Source organism: Myotis myotis, unplaced genomic scaffold (genome assembly GCF_014108235.1).
Source record: "Myotis myotis isolate mMyoMyo1 unplaced genomic scaffold, mMyoMyo1.p scaffold_m19_p_10, whole genome shotgun sequence".
NCBI lineage: Eukaryota > Metazoa > Chordata > Mammalia > Chiroptera > Vespertilionidae > Myotis > Myotis myotis.
Window position 1 is genome coordinate 30,942,968 of NW_023416314.1, and position 23,010 is coordinate 30,965,977.

Below are 23,010 nucleotides of genomic sequence, written 5' to 3' on the forward strand. Positions count from 1 at the left end.
GTTGTTCACCTGGTTCTCACATCAAGCACCAAAATATATTCAGTAGATGAAAAAGTATATAGCTAAAAACAAAAAAAAAACACACAAAACAAAACAAACAAAAAAAAAAAACAAAAAAAACACACCTGTGCTTGTACTAAAAGAAAACATGGGTATTTAATAAATATATCACAGAGGGGGATGATATAACACAAAACTTAAAAGCTAAAAAGGAAAAAATAGTGCTAAATATTTTAAACTTCTATATGACAAGAAATAACATACAAGTGAGAAGCTAAAATAGTTAAATGCAATAACACAAAATACAAACACCAAACTCTAAGAATATTTATAATAGTTATATGAGATAGAGCACTAATATTTTTAATATACAGATAAAATTTTAAAAGAGCAAACTCTCCAAATAAAAAGAAATAAGTAAATTAGCCCAGCCAGTATGACTCTATGGTTGAGCATCAACCTATGAACCAGGAGGTCAATGATAAGAGGAATTGTTGGACAAGAGATTATGTGATCCTTCACGTGTGCATTCAGTTTCCGGTAGACAAAAGCCTGGATGAAATTACTTTTCCTGTCTCTTCCAGCTAAGTCATACTTCTGACCCATCAATGCCTGGTCAATCTCTGAAATGACGATCAGCTACCAAGGAGTTAATCTGAAATTTTATAGTTCAAAGGGACTGTTAGAATCAAAGAACTCTTTGATTCTAAGAGAGTCAGGAGAGAATTGAGGCTCAGATTGGCGATAGAGCTATTAAGTGGCACGGGCAGGCCACCCCTAGCTCAGCCGGCTTCCCAATTTACTGTGTAATCAATGCTTTCATTAAGGAGTTACTAGAATAGAAAGCCAGGGAAGAGACCATGAAAGTTTTAAAAGTGAATAAGGAGTGCCCAGCTGGCATGCCTCAGTGTTTGAGCATCGACCTATGAACCAGGAGGTCATGGTTCGATTCCCGGTCAGGGCACATGCCAGGTTGTGGGCTCCATCCCTAGTGCGGAGCTTGCAGGAGGCAGCCAATCAATCATTCTCTCTCATCATTGATGTTTCTATCTCTCACTCCCTCTCCCTTCCTCTCTTTAATCAATAAAAATATTTTTTTTAATAAATAAAAGTGAATTAAGGAGACTTAAACAAGGTTACTATGAGATGTCCAGGATGTGGAATTGAGAATGACAGATGTTCCAGGCCTGCTAAGGAAACAGAGTAGCAACCCCCCACCAATCCAGTATCATTGTCAAAGAGGATTCAGGTGAGGCCAAATAGGACTCTATATTTTATGGGTAGATAAACTGATCAGTTCTTTTATTCTTTTTCATGGGGGGTGGCCATCTTCCTTGTAAATAAAAAGAAGCAGAATTCTGGTATCATCTGCTAAAACCAGCCTCTGTGTAGGTTAGAGAACTGGACTTACTATGTGCTAGGTTAAAGAACTGGACTTGCTGTGTGCTCTGTTGAAGCAGAAAGGCTTCCTTGGACTTGTCTTATTCACTTTTGTTCCCCACCCACAGTCCCGTTCCTGGGGCAGACAGAGGGCCTTGCCATTGACAAGCACTCAGTAATTACATTGTGTTGATTTAGACCGAATTGATTGGAGAAAGATTTTAGCTTTTGCTTCTCATTAAATTTGACTTCAGAATGAATTTTTCCTCTCGGCAGTTCTGTGCGCGTTTGGAGATGCTCTGTTTCTCTTCTGGCACGGGCCCCAAAATGGGAGTTAGCAACAGCAACATAAACTGCAGGCATTCTCTATTTCATTTTGTCAGAAGCCACACTGGAATTGTACATGAGAAATGGGGCGGTCAAATTTATTTTGGAACAAAGCTCAGGCCTATCTAACTGAGCTCAGGATGACAGGATCAGGCTTATGACCAAAGAGGGAGTTTTGGCGGGCAGCCAGTCTGGTGACATTGTGTACATTGTCCCTAGAACCCTATCTGAATATATTAATCTGTCAGTGCATGCTAGTCTATGCACATTACATGTGTCTCTCTTTATTACCCTGTTTTCCCTCTAATTTTGAAGGCTTCTATCCACCCCAGAAATCTAGGAAGCTCACAGAGGCATATGAAATACACACACTGAGAGCCTAGTCATCGTGGGCATACAAAAGTGTTTCAACCTGGTCAGGCCGTAGCACAAACACCACAAGATGAAATTTCATGTGTCTGCTGCCTAAAATTTCTCAGGAGCATAACACACAAATGCCTTGGTAGGACATGAGGGGTTTTGAGGCAGGTGACATAATCTTAAACAGACTCTCCGTTTTGGGAAACTTTTTCCTTCTGTCGATCAGAATAATATGCCTTATGAAACACCAACATTGTCTGGCTTCCTGTCTTTCAGGTGAATGGCATTGACCTCCGGGGAGCATCCCACGAACAGGCTGCTGCTGCACTGAAGGGGGCTGGACAGACAGTGACGATCATAGCACAATACCAACCTGAAGGTCAGTGAGCACCCAGATGTCTAACGTTCTGATATGTGAGCGCGTGAACGTGGAGCCGCGTTTCTGATCACCCGTGTTAACTAGCCACTGCCAACAGGGAAAATCGGTGCTTTAGATGCCTAGGACATGAGGCTGTGTTACCCTTCATCTTCCAAGGAAAACTTCAGACAGTTAGAAAGGTCTGTTTGAAATACAAATTCAAATAAATAACATCCAGCATCAGCTTTATTTCATTTATATTCTTACCTGATAAATACTTTTTGGTCAGCAATAAACACTATAAAAACAATTGAAATTTAGGAAGCAAGGGGGAAGAGATTTCATCTACAGAAACAGACCATGATCAGTAGATCATATTTTCTCCTTGTAGCATTAATTCTTTGACACTAACATGGTTTGGGATGCCCTTGATGTGGATTTATTTTTTATTTTCATTTTTACTTTTGCCTTTTCTGCTACACTATCACGTGTTTGGAATGCATCACTATCAAACCTGAGATATGGTGAGATGTCATAAATCCTATTAGCCTCCTGAGCCCTGATGAGATATCCTAAATTGGATTAGCTGTACCCTGCCTTTTGGTTTGTTTCAACATCTGTTTCTGTGATCAGAATGAGGAACAATGAGACAACTGGGGTGTTTTCTACTGAAGTTGATTTCTTAGCAGACTTGTGGGTAGAATGTTCCTTTGTTCATGAAACATAGTTAAGCGCACCATTGTGGGCTAGACTCTGTACAAAATATCAGAGGCATCGGCTTCTGTCTTCAAGAAATATGGTTAATTGCTTTTGCTCTACATGGCTAGCAAACAGGAGTATTAAATGGCCAAACAGGAAAACACAAGATGCCGTCAAGGAAGAGCCTTTGTGCCTGTGGGTAAATGGAGCTTCTTTGGCCTCTCAAGTGATTCTTTCTTAAAGTCAGTTGGTCTATTGTTGTTTGGAAGACTGATGTTTCTGTCTTGCCTGTGGCATCTTAGATTTTACCATTCATGGTGGCCAACCACTGTTAACCTGAGAATAGAGTAAACATTCTGCCCAGTGTGTTTTGATACATTGCTTTCACTTTGCCTGGCTTTAGAATTAGACTGTGCAATTGTTATACAAAAATATATATAATTAAATGCATTCTCATATTGCCCTAGCCCAGATGCAGCTAGAGAGGCTGGGGAAGAAGGGATAGATCAGTGAAATAAAGATAAAATTTAGATATATATATATATATATTCTTCTTCTGGGGGGAAAATACTAATGATGATAACACCAAGGGAACATGTTCTTCCTAGACAGTTTTGGGAAGCCTTTCTACTTCTTAAAAAGGAATGTCTTCTAATAGGAATAAATGATTCCAAAAGTATACATTGTAAAACAGAAAATGAAGAAATCTGGGTTAGCACAGTCTGATGAACAAATTCTGCTTCATAGAGCATAAAAACTTTTTCATGGGATTCTTTCTTGATAGCTGTGTTCTTTCAGTCTCATAACTTGGCACCTGGCCTAAATAACCCTGGGCTGTCTTCCCATTTTGGAAGAATTTCATCTCAAACAATTCTGTAGACTGATAAGGTGGTCAGAAGTATAGTTGCACCAATTAGAAGCTCTTGATAGTGAAGACAGCCATTCAAATAACCTTGAACAGAATGATTTCAAGCCTTAAAGGCTATAATAAAGGACAACCAGATTGTCCTAGTTCTATCAGCATAAATCATCTTTAGCTTCAACTTAGGTTCCTTTAAGCAATATTCTTAACTTAGATACTGTGTTGTACTTTATCAAGATGCCTGTTCAAAGCATGTCTTATCACATAAATCAATTTTTAAAGCGCTTCTAATGAACCCTGCAAATAAACAAGAAGCTTATTTTAAAATGCTAAAGTACAGGTCAGATTCACAGAATGACTTCCCCATTTTAACATTTTAACTGTATTGTCATTTGTTGCAGCTTTAAATTGGTTGGAAATGTAGTTATGCAACATCAAGCAAGTATTTTTCTTTTTTTTCTTTCACAAATTTAAGTGTTCAACTAAGCCTATTCTACCTATTATTTGAAATGGAAGACTGATTGCATTGTTGCCAACGTCCTTTAGGGACATTTAAATTATACAACAGCTTTAGGAAATAATGAACAATTTTCTTTTAAAATAACAAGTGGAAAGAAGAGTACATCATGAGATTCCATTAAGAAATTCTCACCACATCCCCTTCATTTGCACCAGTATTGTGAGGTGTCCATGCTAAGACGCATTTTATTGATATCTCTTTTGGTATGGTCAAGAACCACCCTTCCAGTAAGTATGTTTTTCAGTTACATTCAAATGCTTTTACTAGGAATATTCTAACTGCCTTGCTCAGTATTACAAAATATACATAAAATGTGGCCCTTGACCCCATCCCAAGTCTTTGTCATTAAGAATTTTTTATCTTGCCCTAACTGGTTTGGTTCAGTGGATATAGAGCATTGGCCTTCAGACTGAAGGGTCCCAGGTTTGATTCCAATCAAGGGCATGTACCTTGGTTGTGGGCACATCCCCAGTAGTGGGTCTGCAGGAGGCAGCTGATTGATGTTCCTCTCTCATCGATGTTTCTAACTCTCTATCCCTCTCCCTTCCTCTTTGTAAAAATCAATAAAATAATTTTTTTAAGATTTTTTTATCTTATTGAGGAGAAAGAACTTAGGCATATTTAATAGAGATCGGTTCCTGATGACATAGGATCAAAATTGTATGATAACGGTACCACTTGTACAAATCATGAAACATCAGAGAATGGATAAACCTGTAGGAGTTAGAACAGTACAAATAGTACCTAATGGAAATAAGGGAATAGATCCAAACCTTGAAGAATGGATGGGATTTCTGTCCAGGAGAGGAGGGAGAAAGAATATCTTGCTAAACTCGACAAGACTGTGAAATCCATTCGTGCAGAGAAAAAACCTATATTTTGTTCACTGATAAATCGTCCTTCAGTATTGTGCTGTAATTGGTATTTCTTAAAGAGTTGCTGAACTAATGAATAAAAGTTTACCATTTTTCAGTATTTGAATTTCCACTTGAAGGTAATTAAAGATTGAAGAGATTCATTTTTACTACTTGCATTTTTAATTTTTGCTTCAAAGCAGAAAATAAGTGCTAAACAAGTGGGCGTCGCAAGATATAAAACCATTTTCAATTGTGTTTTTCATAGTACTTGGCATATTTTTTGAAATAATTATAAATAATTTATAAATATCATAAGGTAGAAATAAATGTTTTTCTTGGCAAGTTTCACTTACCCATATCCACTAACATCATCCTTTTTATATATATTTTTTATTGATTAAGATATTACATATGTGTCCTTGTCCCCACGTTACCCTCTACCCCCTACCCCCCCCACCCCCGCTCATGCCCTCACCCCCCCGTTGTCCATGTCCATTGGTTAGGCCTATATGCTTGCATATAAGTCCTTTGGTTGATCTTTCCCCCTTACCCCCACCCTCCCCTACCTTCCCTCCAAGTCCCGACAGTCCAATCAATGCCTCTCCGTCTCTGGATCAGTCCTTGTTCATCAGCTTATGTTGTTCATTATATTCCACAAATGAGTGAGATCCTGTGGTATTTATCCGCTCTCAAGTTCCATCCATGCTGTGGCAAATGGTAAGAGTTCCTTTTTCTTCTTCCTCTTCTTAAAGAATACCTTTCAGCATTTCATATAATGCTGGTTTGGTGGTGATGAACTCCTTTAGCTTTTTCTTATCCGTGAAGCTCTTTATCTGACCTTCTATTCTGAATGATAGCTTTGCTGGATAAAGTAATCTTGGTTGCAGGTTCTTGCTATTCATCACTTTGAATATTTCTTGCCAGTCTCTTCTGGCCTGCATGGTTTCTGTTGAGAAATCAGCTGACAGTCGTATGGGTACTCCCTTGTAGGTAACTGACTGTCTTTCTCTTGCTGCTTTTAAGATTCTCTCTTTATCTTTTGCTCTTGGCATTTTAATTATGATGTGTCTTGGTGTGGTCCTCCTTGGATTCCTTTTGTTTGGGGTTCTCTGCGCTTCCTGGACTTGTAAGTCCATTTCTTTCACCAGGTAGGGGAAGTTTTCTGTCATTATTTCTTCAAAAAGGTTTTCAATATCTTGCCCTCTCTCTCCTTCTGGTACCCCTATAATTCTGATGTTGGTACGCTTGAAGTTGTCCCAGAGGTTCCTTACACTATCTTCATATTTTTGGAATCTCTTTTCTTTTTTCTTTTTCGGTTGGGTATTTTTTGTTTCTTTGTATTTCAAATCTTTGACTTGATTCTTGGGATCCTCTTTTCTGCTGCTGGATCTCTGTAAATTATTCTTTATTTCAGTCAGTGTATGCTTAATTTCTAGTTGGTCCTTTTTCATGTCCTCCATGGTCTCCCTATACTTATTGAGGGATTCATTAAATTTATCGGCGGTTTCCATAAAATTCTTGAAAAACCTTATAACCGTGGCCTTAAACTCTATATCCAATCGTTTGCTTTCCTCCATTTCTGCCATTTGTGACCTGTTTCTTTGTCTCCGCATTTTGGCAGCTTCCCTGTGTTGATAGAGTGGCCCTGTGCGCCAGGTGTCCTGTAGGGCCCAGTAGCTCAGCCTCCCCAGTTACCTGGGGTGGACACTCTTGGTGCACTCTTGGTGCCTTGGTTGTTGTAGAATCACTGGGAGGAATTGACCTCCAGGCCAATTGGCTGTGAGAATCAGCTGTGTCTAAAGTGGGAGAACTTCTGTGCTGAAGACACCCTTCTGGGGCAAGACTTGCTTCAGTGGGGCTTTGGTGCTCACTGAGTCTGCTCCCTGAGTGCGTCCCTTATGGATCTGAGGAGTTGCAGTCTGGATGGACCCCCTCTGACCACTGGGTACAGTGGCTCCTGGATCTAAGGAGGTGCTAATTCAGCCTCTGCCTGAGGCCACACAGCAGGAGCCACGAAGAGGCTCAGCTGTGAAGCAATGCAAGCCGCTGCGGGGCCTTGGGCCTTCTCTTGGAAGTTCCAGGTCTGCCTGGTTCGGCTGCAGTTAGGTACATTCACATGCAAAAGCCTCTGCCGCAGCCTGGGTGGGGCGGGGTCTCAGGGAGTCAGAGGGCGGAGAAAGCGGCCATGGCCGCTTCTCCGCCCGGAGTCGCGTGTCTCAGTGTTCCGGTAACGGCTGCAAGCACCTCTGAGGGAAAGCCGCCCTCAAGTTCGCTCGCTGCCGGACAGACCAGCTTCTCCCCGTGTGAGACCTGGGTCCCCAGAGACTTCCCGGAACCGGAGTTCAGAGCCATCGGGAGTTTGTGATTCAAAAAGACAGCCGCGTCCTCAGGCGCCACCCCCTTTCCTCGCGCGCGCCGCGGTACCTCTGCACTTCACCTCCGCAGCGCCTCTGGCTCTCAGCGTGCTTTTCTTTCCTTCTAGTTGTGGAATTTACACTCAGCCAGCCTTCCTGTTGTTCTGGATGATGTTTGCTCAGTCCTTTGCGGTAATTTTCAATTGTTGTGTGAGGCAATAATTTCCCGTTGTTTACCTATGCCGCCATCTTAGTTGCTCTCTAACATCATCCTTTTTAAATATATATGTTTTTTATTGATTTTAGAGAGAGAGGAAGGCAGAAGGAGAGAGAAAGAGAAACATTGATCAGCTGCCTCCTGCAAGCCCCCTATTGGGGATGGAGCCCACAACCCAGGCATTTTTCCTGATGGGGAATTGAACTGATGACCTCTCAGTGCATGGGATGACACTTGATTAACTCAGCTACACCAGCTTGCTGGGGTGTTATCCTGTATCTGCTAGGGTTCGGGAATCTGAAGAAGGGGCTGCGAGTTAATTAAATAAGAGACTAGACATGAAATATAAATTTAGAAGGCATTTTTCGGGGGAGCCAGGGAAGGCATAGCTTTAGTAGCTAAGTTCCCTGAATCTCTGGACCCCTAGCTTTTTATTAACACATTTTGCCCTATAGCAAAGCAGATATGCATTTCAAAGGTAAGGTTTGGTAAGCAGTTAAAACATTATCATGTTGGGGCAGTGGTCGGCAAACTGCCGCTCGCGAGCCACATGTGGCTCTTTGGCCCCTGGAGTGTAGCTCTTCCACAAAATACCAACTTCTGCGCATGGGCCACGAAGTTTCAATCGCACTGTACGTGCTGCCTGCACGTGGTATTTTGTGAAAGAGCCACACTCAAGGGGCCAAAGAGCCGCATGTGGCTCGGGAGCCGCAGTTTGCCGATCACTGGGTTGGGGGAACTGCCCTCAGCTGTCTGGCAGCAGGCAATAATATATGCAGATTTTCAGCCCTGCTGAAAGAGTCCATTCAACCTTTTGAGGACTTCTGCATTTATTATGACCCTGCTGGAATTAGCCTCCAGCACCAGCCAGGGCCAGTATCATCCTTTTTCCTCATCCTCTACTACTGCTGCATAAGACTGCTTCCTGTTCCTACACTTGATTCTGAATTGTCATGTTTCTGAGCCTTTGCTCATGTGGCTTCCTCTACCTAGAATTCCCTTTTCTCCTTTTCCACCAGAAGGACTGCTAGTCATTTTGAGGACCCTCAGATGTCAATTCCACTAAGAAACTCTTTATTCTGCTAAAACAACATGAATTGCTTATTTCTATGAGCTCCCTAGACCTGTATTCAGGTACCTGGTTTACCCCTTATCATGATTTGCACATTTCTCTACTCAGGTTAGCTTCTAGAGGGCAAGGACCCTTCTATCACTCATTTTATCACCCATGTTAATTTGCTCAATATGAACTTGACTGTTCTTAATTTAAGAGTTATCAAATGGTTATCCTTTTGTTTTAGAAGTGTAATATTATATCTTCAGTGTGTTGGCCAATATTAATAATAGGTTCTTAAGAAGTAATTAATGAGTAAATATTGAGTGAATGGCCTAGAGTTTTGACATTAGATACAGAAATGTTAAGAATCCAAGGAATGGACAGTTGTTGATGCAATTTGTAGACAGTGCCTTTTTGGTTTTTGTTACAAAATTTCAGAAAGTTTACAGCTGTTGCTCTATAACATAGCACAAAGAATAGATGATTAAGGCTCTAACATTTTTTAAAGTTCTAAACTCTACTTTAACAGCATTAATAAATAAAAACGGTAATGATTACAACCTAATTGTACACTTGACACAGCCTCTGTGTCAGAATGGGCAAATTTTTATATCACTGTTACCTTCTTACTAGTATAATAACAATACCTATATTTAGTGTGAGACTGCTGACTGCAGTTGAAATCATAAACCACCAGATATTCACTAAGACCCAAGTAAATGATATAAATTGTTGTATAAAGCACAAAATGAAGACAATTAATGGCCAAGCTATTCCTATGAAAGTTACCAATATCCACTTGCCTTTAATCTGTCTACTCAGGGCATTGTTGGGAACACTTCAAGGGCTTCAGACGTGCTTGCAAGTAAAAAAGAGGAAGTTGATGGTGGTCCCCATTGCCGGGGTCCAACCCCAGCGGGTCCAGGGGTCCCCAAAGGTGTGGACGGAGTTGGCGAAGAAGGAATGACACGGAGACAGCATTCAGTTGATCAGCAGCCTAGCCAGGATCTCTAGCCAAGTTCTGGTCAGGATCTCCAGTGAAGTTCTGGTTAGGATCTCCAGCCAGGTTCTGTGTCCATGTTGTCTTGCTAGGTTCTCCAGCCAGGTTCTGTCCAGGTTCTCCAGCCAGGTTCAGTCACCAGGTTCTAGTCAGGTTCTCTTGCCAATTTCTGTAGTCAGGTTCAGTCCAGGATCTTTTGCCATGTTCTCTCGCTAGGTTCTGTCTCTAGGTTCTGAGGCCAGTTTCTGTCCAGGATCTTTTGCCATGTTCTCTCCAGCGAAGTTCTTCTGTCTCTAGAGAACGTTCTGTGTAGGATCTGTGCCTAGGTTCCATCTCTCCTAGTTCTGTGTTCTAAGTTCTGTATTCTAAGTTCTGTCTTCTTACATCTGTATTTATACCAGTTGATTCCAATCCTATCAATCTCTATTTCAAAGGTTAGGGCGTTTCTTATCTCCAATCCAGGGAGTAAAGATTATGTAGCTTAAGCATGATTGTTCGTAGTTAAAGTGATTAATTACCCACCTGGCACTTAGTTAAGAGGTTTTATTCCCTCCCTAACTTCAGGGGAAAATCCCTACTTGGGGAAACAACCTTTCTCAGAGAGGCGACCTTGGTTAAAACACATAGTGCCAAGAAGGTGAGTAAACATATTAAGAACAGTATGCCATATATGCCAGGTCCCTTGAAACAGCAAGCATGGACCGGCTCCCGGCAAATTCCCCCTTTTTTATTTTTTAAAAGCAGGCATTAAAAAGAAAAACCCCAAATGCTCTCTTGTATCCATTTTAAGAGTAGGATTGGCGCATTCCACTATTACCTGAGTCCTGATCTATCACCCCAGGGAGAGCTTGCCAATCCTGCACTTTCCCGGGGTGGAAAGGCTGCAGTGGGGTTAAGGATAAGGCTCCTTGGGCCTACCTTCTCCCATGCCATTACATTTACCTTTCCTTCCTCAGAAAAGCATGGACATACTTCTTGTATAAAACGTTCTATCTGACTGGGAGTAACCTTAATTCCTCTGCTAGCAAGCATATGTGTTAAAAGATCAATACAGAGTCTTATTTCTTTAGACTCAGTATGGCACGTCTTCTTAATCTAAAGATCAATACAGAGTCTTCTTTCTTTGGACTCAGTATGGCACATCTTCTCAATCTAAGTTCTGTACTATCCACCTTCTTACCCTACTTATCCTCTATAGGGGGGTCTGCAGTACCCTGGTGGAGTCCTATCCGTCCCGAGTGTGGGGGTTCTCAATGGGGGGGGGGGGGGCTTACCTAGGGGAATCCTGTTCCAGGGCTTCCCAAAGGTGTGGACGGAGTCGGCGAAGACTATCCACCCTCTCCTACGGTGGAGTCCTATCCATCCCGAGAGTGGGGCGCTTACCTAGGGGTCCCTGTTCGGGCGCCAGATGCCGGGGTCCAACCCCAGCGGGTCCAGGGGTCCCCAAAGGTGTGGACGGAGTCGGCGAAGAAGAGATGACATGGAGACAGCGTTCAGTTGATCAGCAGCCTAGCCAGGATCTCTAGCCAGGATCTCCAGCCAAGTTCTGGTCTGGATCTCCAGCGAAGTTCTGGTTAGGATCTCCAGGTTCTCCAGCCAGGTTCTGTAGCCATGTTCCCTCGCTAGGTTCTCCAGCCAGGTTCTGTCCAGGTTCTCCAGCCAGGTTCTGTCACCAGGTTCTAGTCAGGTTCTCTTGCCAATTTCTTTAGTCAGGTTCAGTCCAGGATCTTTTGCCATGCTCTCTCCAGCGAAGTTCTTCTGTCTGTAGGTTCTGTGTAGGTTCTGTCTTCTTAGTTCTGTGTTCTAAGCTCTGTATTCTAAGTTCTGTGTTCTAAGTTCTGTGTTCTAAGTTCTGTGTCTTGCTGTCTTATTACATCTGTATTTATACCAGTTGATTCAATCCTATCAATCTCTATTACAAAGGTTAGGGCGTTTCTTATCTCCATTCTAGGGAGTAAAGATTATGTAGCTTAAGCATGATTGTTCATAGTTAAAGTGATTAATTACCCGCCTGGCACTTAGTTAAGAGGTTTTATTCCCTCCCTAACTTCAGGGGAAAATCCCTACCTGGGGAAACACCCTTTCTCAGAGACCTTGGTTAAAACACATAGTGCCAAGAAGGTGAGCAAACATTTTAAGAACAGTATGCCATATATGCCAGGTCCCTTGAAACAGCAAGCATGGACCGGCTCCCGGCACCCCATCAGCCAGCAGGTACTTGAGTAGACAGTGGAGGGACCTGTTTTCCTTCACATCTTATTCTTTCACAGAATACTACTTGAGTTCCTAAAAGAAAAGTCCAAAGGACAGAGTTGTTTATTGCCTGGAGGCTTATACGTGTGGTATGGTTGATGGTGTTGTGATAGAATAGCCATGTGGTTCATATATAATTCATTCATTCAATAGACTGAACACTTTATTATGCCTCAGTCAATGTTCTAGGGTAATGCTAAGCAGTGACTCAATATAAATAAATATAACATTTGTCAGATAGTGATAAGTAGTATAAATAAATATGAATCAGGGTAAAGATTATAGTGACAGAGAAATATATGTTGGGCAGGGAATATATGTTGCAAATAAGATGCTATTTCAGCAGAGACTTAAAAGAAGTGAGGGAGTAAACCTTGGAGGAGGAAATTAATTATTCTAGAGTCTTGGTCTACCAAGAGTGGTCCATGAACTAGCAGCATAAACATCAACCGAGAGCTTGTTAGAACTGCACAATCTCAAGCCCTCATTCAGGCCCACTAAGTCAGAATCTGCATTTTTGTCAAGACCTGCAGGTTATCTGTACACACATTAAAGTTTGAACACTGCTCTAGAATACTCAGGGACACTGTAAGAACTGTCACTTGTCACTATTGAATTGGACTCTACCTGGCATAGGGGGCAAAGTTATATGAGACCGCATCACCAGGTTCGATACCTGGCATGTATTACTCAATGATTAGTCATGCTTCAGTGGTTTTATTAGGGATCTGTTGGGCTGCAAGCGGCCTAAGTTAATGTGTCATCCACCTCTACTTTGTCTACCCCAGTGGTCGGCAAACTCATTAGTCAGCAGAACCAAATATCAACGGTACAGCGATTGAAATTTCTTTTGAGAGCCAAATTTTTTATTTTTTAAATATATTTTATTGATTTTTTACAGAGAAGAAGGGAGAGGGATAGAGAGTTAAAAACATTGATGAGAGAGAAACATCAATCAGCTACCTCCTGCACACCCCCTCCTGGGGATGTGCCTGCAACCAAGGTACATGCCCTTGACTGGAATCGAACCTGGGACCCTTCAGTCCGCCGACGCTTTATCCACTGAGCCAAACCAGTCAGGGTGAGAGAGCCAAATTTTTTAAACTTAAACTATATAGGTAGGTACATTGTTATTAACTTAATTAGGGTACTCCTAGGCTTAGGAAGAGCCACACTCAGGGGGCCAAAGAGCTGCATGTGGCTCGCGAGCCGCAATTTGCCAACCACGGGCTACCCCATCCTCTAAATACAGATATTCAAGCAAATTCATAAACTTTGTTCAAGTTACTGTTAATAAGGCAATGAACCTATTCATAAGGTTTCATTCCCTTTAAGTCTGGTCTTTCCTGTAGGTGAGTAAAGAAGCATTGTGTTGGGGAGGGGTCAGATTGAACCCCTCCCCGATGGATAGCTCCATGAAATGAAAGTCATTGAGGCATCATTATAAAATTTCTTTGAGTAATTCACTATGTTTGAGATCAGAAGTTCATTTAAATAACCTATTTCATTCTTTTTAAAGTATGAAACTAATTCAGAAAGAAATGTAGATATTCTTTCAGCATGACATGAAACTCTGATCTTATTCAGGGTAACCACTCTGAAAGTCACCAAGCTTAAACCAGAATTGGAGCCTCTGGTGCATTTTTCTACAAGGTCAAAGATATGGCGAGAGCTTGAAATGAATATCTGGTTTACTCTCTGAAGAATATGGATGCCTTAAATACCTGGAGTTTCTTAGAAATGAAAGCATATACAACATCCAAAAAGCTTACTTAAAATGCATGCTATATTTCTTTCTTTAAATTGATGTCTACATAAGTTTATGCATATGAATGAGCAGCTGTGGCATGTTGAAATGTTTTCTTGGTACAAATAACTGCATCTTAAATGCCCAGGCAAGATTCATAAAGTCTAACTGTGGGTCTTGGTTAGAAATTGCATCAGCATCCTTAGGGAACATTTAAAATGAGCTTTGGGAAGGAAAGTACTGTGCAAGACTGAACTGGGGAGAGAAGATCAGAATTCTAGTGCCAACTCTAACTCAAGCTGTGTGACCTTGTGGTATTATTCATCTTTATGAGCCTCAGTGTTCTCACTGATAAAAAAAACAAAACAAAAACAAAAACAAAAAAACAGTTTTGGCTGATAAGACATTATCAGAATACCCCTCCAGTTATTAAATTCTAGATTAAAAACATGACCCCTAATCTCAGGTAGTTTAGAAGCATAAATTCCATTACTTGAAAGCTTTGTCATTAACATTACATCTTTTTGCATTTTTTTGGATTCTTTAAGAAGAAATAACCACACAATCTAGTTAATTTGATACATTTTGTTGTGGTTTTAAGAGGATCATTGAGAAACAGAAATTAAGAGTTGGAAGAATCCTCAAAGATCAACTTATCCAGCTTCCTCATTTCACAGATATGGGGAGCTGAAGCTCAGTCAGCATTCAGATGAGAAAACAGTTCACTATCTTAAAAGTTGTCATAACTACTAAAGCTGAGGCTAGCTGAACAGCTAGTAAATTCTTTAATTCTTTTAACTCTCTATAGAAGCTCAGAGGCAGGTGACTTAAATAGCCCAAGGAATCTAACTCAATAAGATTATTATAATCAAATGGACATAAAGGGATTAAAAAATTCTCATGGAGTCTCAGGGTTTTCTCTTGTATACAACTCCACTTTCATTTCTAACTTGTTACTGTTATTAATTGTTCTTATGCATGTATCACAGTTGAATGATGTGTAAAAGAAAGCTTTAAAAATATAAGCAATTATTGTTCATTTTACAAATAACAAGCAATCTTGCAATACTGGTAATTCGATATATAATCAAGTATATTATGATTTTCCAATTCTAACTTCTTCCTGCAGCCCCTTCATCCATTCATCCATCCATCCCTCCATCAGTCCATCTATTCACCTGTCTGCTCATCCATTCATCTATCTATCATCAATCATTTCATCTTTAGTGATAGTCTGTATTGCCATATGTCAGATTTCTACAATAGATTACATTAAATCTGGTTTAATTAATCTAGTTGGCATACTCTAATTTTTACCAAAATATTAGGAAGGAAACTAAACTAAATTTTTACATGACTCTGGAATTTTTATTACATGTCTTTCTTCACAGCTCTCTCACACACATATATTCGACTAACTACTAGCTACTGCCTCTTCCTGCAACTAAAAATCTCCAGTAATATCCACTTATTCAAGGTATCCTTTGTTTTAGCCTTTTCCTTATTGTTTTTGTTTCCTCTCCAACCTCCATCTTGCACATAGCACCACAGAATATGACGGGAAAGATTATTTCTATATCCTGTAAGTAGAGTCTACAGATTCAAAGGAGGTTCTCTCCAGATACTTTATCCCTCTCTCCATGCTCACACCCCAGTTTGGGCCCAGAGAAAGAAATGTAATGGACCAACAGAAGTATCAATTCCTGACTCTCAGAAAATTCTCTTGACCTCATAAACTATTCTGGGAATATAACATCTCAAACTCATATCAAAGGAGCTAAAAATATTTACAGTTGATTCTAGATTATGCCTCTTCCCCATTTCATCTGTGTCCCCATCCCCATATCAATTCTCATTCCATAATTAAACACATTAATCTTTGAGTGTCTCATCCTGTAATTTTATATTAGTTGGCATCTCGTGACATAAAGCACTCACTTGTTAATACAGAGGTTAAATAAATCCTTTGCTAAACACATTTGACAACCAAAAAGATCACTTAGATCTTTACTTGTCTTTAGTAACAACCAGATCAAATATATGGAAACAAAGGGTTTAAATCCTATTCTTGACTATATAAGTATTACAAGATGAACATAGTTCCTCATTAGAAAACCCTTCCACTTGATATGGCATTTCAGGATGTTAGAGAACTGTAAACGTATATTCTGCAGAGACAAACAGAAAGAGAATATAAATCTAGACAGATTTAAAGTACCTACTAGCTTACCTCCATAGTGTGGGTTCCCAGTCTACTAGTAGTTTATCCCCACATTTGTTTGAACATAACCCCTATTTAAGCCAATCCTTGGATTTAATAATGAATAATGAGGCATCTTTCTTTTCCTTTCCCTGACTCTGCAGCCGATGCTTTATTGACCACATGAAAGCCACATCACTTTTCTGAACATTGATTCCCTTGTTTGTTAACGAAGATGGTTAGAGAAATTATTGTTCAGGCTCTTTCCAGCTGATGTTCTATGAAATTTAGTTTACTGTGTTTCCTAATTAACACTTTTCATCAAAGTACAATAGTTACAAACAGATAATTTCTAAATGTTCTCTTTTTATTCCACACATTTTAAAACATGGAAGTTCTGCTTTCACCCACTTATGGAAATTGCTCTCTTTGTGTTCAATAGGATTTGAATCCTCCGATAATGGTTTTAAGTTTAATTCCATTAAAAGCAGTTATTGCTTGTTGGGGCTTTCAAGATAAACAACTTACTGTGAATGGCCTCTTTGTTTATAGAACCATGGTAGTCTGAATATTATCAACCTAATAAATTATTAAATTATAAATTACAACTACTAAGCTTGTAAATGGATTTACTAAGGCTGAAAAGATGAAATATGAAAAAAAATAATTTCAGGAAATCAAGGCTGCAGAAAGTTGGAATAGTGACCATATCTTGAATTCTCAGAATCAAAATAATAGCTACTTTAAAATGGAAAAGCCAAGCATAGAAAGTATATGCATCTTCAATGTGTTTTATAAATCCCTAACCCAAATAGGATTCCTAGTAGACTCAATGACAGTCTATAAAAGGCAAAGATGTCCAAACTGCACTTTGGTTCAAGATAATCTATTCTAGTTTCCTTCTCAATTTCCTCATTTTCATGTTCCCACTACTAAGGGTAATTGTTTTCTTAACAAAGAGTTGCTGACCTATTACAAAAATTAAATAATGACAGAACAAACATTCACTCAGTCTTCATTCACCTAATGTTTACTTAATGCTTCTGATGACTGATACATTGCCCTGGACATTAGAGACAGAATGATGAACAAAATAGATGTGGCCCTTTCCCTAGTGTACCTGTACTTAACCAAGGAAAATCACACTAGTGAATTATAGTAGCTAAGGTTCCTCTAGAAAAAGGAAAGACTTTGGATTTAGATTCTTAGAATTTAGAAACTCAAGTATATTCTTACAGTGTATTAAACCAGGCCAGACCAAAACAGACAAAAAGCTCTGACCTAGATGGAGGGTCAAGAGGGCAAAAGAAAAAAGGGGGCGGGGGAGACATATTTACTACTATTTGTAATACTTTAAACAATAAAATAACATTTAAAAAAAAGAAGGCATTCCAAGGAAGCAAGGCTTTGTTCATCTGAAGTGTGAGTAGGCATTAACTTATCAAAGCAGAGGAAGGAGTTTTAAGGAACAGGAGAGAAAGGTATGTTAAGTCACCTGTGAAGGACAGAGGATGGTGCTATGGAAGGACTGACAGCAAACCGGAGGAAGCAGAAGAAACACCATGTATAAATGGTGAAAGAGGGTGGCAGAGGCAGATCAGGCAGAACTGTGTTGATTATTTGGTTCTTTTTCTGAAAGCAATAGTGTTGAAAGGCTTGCAGAATCGGATTTGCTTTTCAAAAAGATTGACATGGCTGCTGAATGGAAAATAGGTCTGAGAGCTCTGAAGGGACTTGGGAAGCACCAGGTGAAAGACACTCATCAAGGTGAGAGGAGGTGGTGGTTGGATCAGAGTAGTAGCAGAATAGGTGGAGAGAAGTAGACAGACTCAGGGGGAAAGTAGGTGATAAAACCAATAAACATATATATTGGCTTATACAAATATATAAATTCTTCCAATCCATAAAAATGTGGCCAACTATGATTAACAATTTACAAGATAATAAATTTCTCAGAGAAAAGCATGTTATATTTATTTTTACATATTCAGTCCCTAGCACAGTGCCTCATTCATAATAGGCATTTAATAAATGTAGACAATAAAAAATGAATGTAAGATTCTAATGAATAAATATATCTATTTTATAGGAAATCTCTTTTTAGTTTTTTAAAAAATTTTAGCTAAAGCTGAACAAAAGAAAGATGGAAATGGAAAGAGGGATGATTGCAAGAAAGAGAATAATTAAAACTAGCCTGTATGGAACACTCGCTCGAGCCTGATGACATTCTAAAATCTCTGCATATGTTAACTCATTTAAACTTCTCAAAAACCTAGAACACAGGTTCTGTTGCTTTGCTCATTTGCTCATTTACAAATGAGGAAACTGAGACTCAGCATTAGTGGTTTTCCCAAGGTTAGACAACTAGCCAGTAGAGTACAACCAGGATTCGATCTTAGGCAGAAAGATTCCAGAACAACCATTGCACTAGACTGCTTCTCATAGGAAAAGGGAAAAGGAGCCAGATTTGTGTGGCTCTAAAAATGTTGGAGAGAAAAATGGGAAGGAATAAAGGGTATGGGGAATCCAAAGAAAGGAAGATGCCATGTACTCAGGGAGAGAAAAAAGGGAAGTACAGAGGGATCGAAAATGAGTCTAATGGGGAAATAGACATAGGAATGTTCAAGCTAGGCAGGGCCAGTGGGTGGGCAGGATCAGGGAATCCAGTAATCCCATGTGATTGAGAATGGAGGCAAGCTGTACTGGTTTGGAGTAGAACCTGGGCTGGGGAACAGATCCAGGATCCAGTCTAGGAAAGTGTGCTCTCCTTTCTTTTTGTTGTTATTGTTTTTGTTCTTTTCAGGACATAGGAGTCTTGGGCCTGCAGTTCAGCTCTGGGAATAGTTATGATTCCCAAAATGGTATAAAGGCAGGCAGAGAACTCATCCTTTACTATCTGTGAGGCCGTAAGTGAGTGAGGGACAACCTCTCTGAGCCTGAGATTCTTCACGTATAGCATAGGGATGATTATATTTACCTTCAAAAGTTGCTAGAAGAATGGAGACAATGGATGTAGAATCTGGAATGTAGTGGGTCATCCATAAATGACACCTAGTATCACAGCCCTCAACAACAAGCTTGTTTGAGTGAACACTGTGCTCCTCTCTGCCCATCAAGATACTTTGCACTGTACTTAGAACTATCGCTGAGAGGGTCAAAGAGCCTCACAGAGTTTGGGAAGCTCGGTGGTTAAGAGCTCCTACTGTGAAATCAGATAGATATGGTTCAAATTAACAGCTGTGTGACCTCGGACAAATGGCCACTAGGAATATCATTCTTTTCCTATAAAATAGGGGCATTTACACCCATGTCACTGGACAATCTTGAGGATTAAATGAATCAATTCATGTAAAATGCCAAGCACAGTTCCTGCCAAATAGCACATCTTCAATAAGTGGTAACTATCATTACCATGGGAATTATAAGAAAGACCAGAAAGCCTATAATGTGGTTATTATGTGGAGAGAGAGAGAGACAGAAGCAGACCCAAAGGGAGAAAGAACCTTGAAAATGCCCTTGGAAGACTGTGGATTCAGGGTTTTGAGGGATTTTTTTCAGGTAACACATTGATATTGAAATAACTCCTTCTGTGGGAGTGTCAAGTAACCTGCTCTCTGAACACTGCTAGGGTCCACTAAAGGAAATGCAAGGGTATGGGGTAGGAAGTATGAAAGGAAGCAGCTTGGGTCCTGACCTCAATCCACTCCAACCAGAGCAGGCTTTATTGCTTTTCATATTTGGTCTTGGCTACATAAAACAATGATTCTACCACCAAAAAACAGTTTTAAGCTATTTTAGCAGAAGGCAGGAAAACCTATTCAAATTAAGGTCTGTGTATATGGTTAGGATCTAAAAAAAAACCCTGTAGCCTGGCTGGTGTGGATCAGTGGTTGAGCACTGACCTTTGAACCAGAAGGTCACGGTTTTATTCCTGGTCATGGCACATGCCTGGATTGTGGGCTCTATCCCCATTGTGGGGTGTGCAAGAGGCAGCTGATCAATGATTCTGTCTCATCATTGATGTTTCTATCTCTCTCTTCCTCTCCCTTCCTCTCTGAAATCAGTAAAGAACATTTTTTTAATAATAAAAAATTTAAAAAGCTGTAAGCTCAGTTAGTTTTCCATAAGAATGTAAACTCCATGAGAGCAAATTCTCTTTGTTTTGATCATGGCTGTGTCCTTAAGGCCTAGAACAGTGCCTGGCACACAGTAGGTGTTCAATAAATATTTATAGAATGAATGACTGTGTTAAATAAATGTTCATGCCTTGAAGTTTTTCTTGAACTGTAGGGGAGCAAATACATCCCCACTGAAATGCCTATGAGGAGGCATGTTAGTTAACTAGAAATCCCAAACATTGATTTTCGGTGCTAAAAAGATATTCATTCTATGGGAGTAGATCACGCCACCTAAAGATAGATTCTGGCATCGCTGCTGATACTTTCAGTTTTATTTTCATTCTCTAGTGTGTGAGAGAGAAAGAAAATAAGCAAACAAGTAGACTTTTTTACCCCAATGAACTCAATAGTGGCTTTGTGCATTTTATAGTCTTGGAAAAATTAAATGAAATATAAAATAGTAACTTGCACAAGTTTAATACTTTGCTGTTTCTCATCAGATCTACAGAATAACTGAGATAAATAGACAGGTATAAAAGTTTATCATCATTCTAATTCATAGAAAAGAAAGTGAAGCTTAGTGAAGTTAAGCGATTTTCCCAGGGTCATGGTACTAGTAAATGCTGTTAACTGAACTTGTGCCCAGACCCTCTGATTCTATGTCTTGTGCTTCATACAATTTAACTTCATTTTTAATCCTAAATAATAAAGAGCTAATATGCAAATGGTTGTATGCCCTCGTGCCCTCGTGCCCTCACACCCTTGTGCCAGGGCCAGGGGACCTAAGGCCGCTCCCCCTGCGCTGGCACCCAGGCCAGGGGACCTGAGGCTGGGGCTGGGGGACCTGAGGCCAGGCCAGGGAACTTAGGCCATGTCCCCCACCTTGGCACTGGGGCCAGGGGGCCTGAAAATGGGCCGGAGGACCTGAGGCCGAACCCCCCGCCCTGCGGGGCTTGACGGGGGTGGGGATGGCCGGGTCTGGGTCTCTCGTGATTTCAACTTGCACACGGGTGGGCGGGGACTTGACTTTGGGTTCTGTGGCACGCCCCAAACTCTGACAGGAGGGAGATTTTCGTATACATTTTACTAATTTTCTTTCATCTCTGACAGTTCTATTATAGAGAAAGGGCAAATAGCAATATTAAAATATTCCTTCTAATTAATTCCCTTTTAATGTGCATGAATTTCGTGCACCAGGCCACTAGTAGTAATATAATTACATGGGTCAAAAAAATCAAAATTTTAGAAGTTATACACTGAGAAGTCTCATTTCCAACTTTGTCTCCATTGACCTCATTTCCCCTTGCCCTGATAGGCAGTAATTTAATTAATGAGCAACTTATTTAAATAAAAACTGAAGCTAAGACCATAGAGGAATATAGGTAAATCTTATTTTCAGTGTTTTAAAGGAGAAAAATGCTAAATAGGAGGATACTTAATAGCCTGGAGAGTTAAGGAATAAAAAAATTGTATTTGTTAGTTGGGTTACCATTTACGTCAGTTCTTCATACTATAAGATATTTCCCAAGTCAGAAATAATTTTATAAATATTAATTTTCTTTCAATATGACTGTAGAATACCCAATTGCTGTGTAAATTGCCAAGGGATCACAAGTTCCAAAAGAAACCTTCATGCAGTTGCTCTTCCTAACTGATATGCTTTCTTCCTAGAAAAATTTGGGACACTTAACATCCTCTAAAGAGGTCACTGGAATCTAAAGGGATCTGAAATCAAGGTTAAAGTCTCCACATTTCCTTGGAAACATATGCAAGACTTACCTAGTTTCATACAATAGAATCTTCATGTAAAATATTTAACAATCTTTCTTTGTGTGAATTGAATACATAAATTCCTCTTTGTTTACGGTCAATCAGAAGATTCTTTATAAATGATTGATATATTAGTACTGTAGATAATCATACCCTATATTACCCAAATTTTTAATACTTTTATTTTCTTTTAAATATTTAGATTTCTTGAAAATAGTTATCACTCATTGCGGGAGATTTTTCCAGGAAGCAAAGCAGGAATGTTGAGTTTTAGTGATAATTTCCAGCTGGTAAGATTTAGCAATGGGCAACAAAAATACAAAAGACATTTTAAAAGAAACACAATTACCTATAAAATTGCAGACAAATAATTGCTTTGGAAACTATTAGTAAGAAATAATGAAAATAAAATGTCTTCCTAATCATCATCAAAACCCAAAGAAATGAAGATGGGAAGATTATTGAGGCAGTGAATGGTGAGGCAGGGAACACATGCAGAGAAAACTACTAAAGAAAAATAAAATGTTTTCAATTTGGATAGTTCTATTTACAGTTAGGAACACATTTTTCCCTTCTAGTAAATTCAAGAGAAAACATTTTCAATAGTCTTCTGATAAATGAAAATTGAATCTTCTTATTGGAAGCCAAGAAAGTGTATTTTCTTGTTGATCATTTATTTGATCATTCTGTGATTGTTGATGGTATAGAAATTTTAAGTATGCAATATTTTAGTTTTTTTGTCTGAGCTGTCAAATTTCTCTCACAATTTGTTTTCTCATTGCAGTTCCATATCTTTGTCTTTCCTAATTATAAGCCAAAAAAAATAAAACTTTACAGAGAACCTGAGACTACAGAACAAGCTATAAAGAAACTACAAATATAATATCTGAATATAAAATATAAACTACTTTATTTTATAAGATGAGAGTTG

General features: G+C 39.6%; 1 protein-coding gene across 10 annotated transcripts in view; it reads left to right on the forward strand.

Annotated features, from left to right (window-relative positions):
• DLG2 (discs large MAGUK scaffold protein 2) overlaps positions 1 to 23,010 on the forward strand; it is a 1,392,511-nt gene that overhangs the window by 1,075,924 nt on the left and 293,577 nt on the right. For all 10 annotated transcript variants that reach the window (XR_004970363.1, XM_036324800.1, XM_036324794.1 and 7 more), the window contains one exon: positions 2,344 to 2,446. Coding sequence is in view for 9 of the 10 variants with exons in the window: in XM_036324800.1 (XP_036180693.1) it covers positions 2,344 to 2,446 (103 nt within the window). In the remaining variant the exon portion in view is untranslated. The remainder of the gene's footprint in view (positions 1 to 2,343; positions 2,447 to 23,010) is intronic.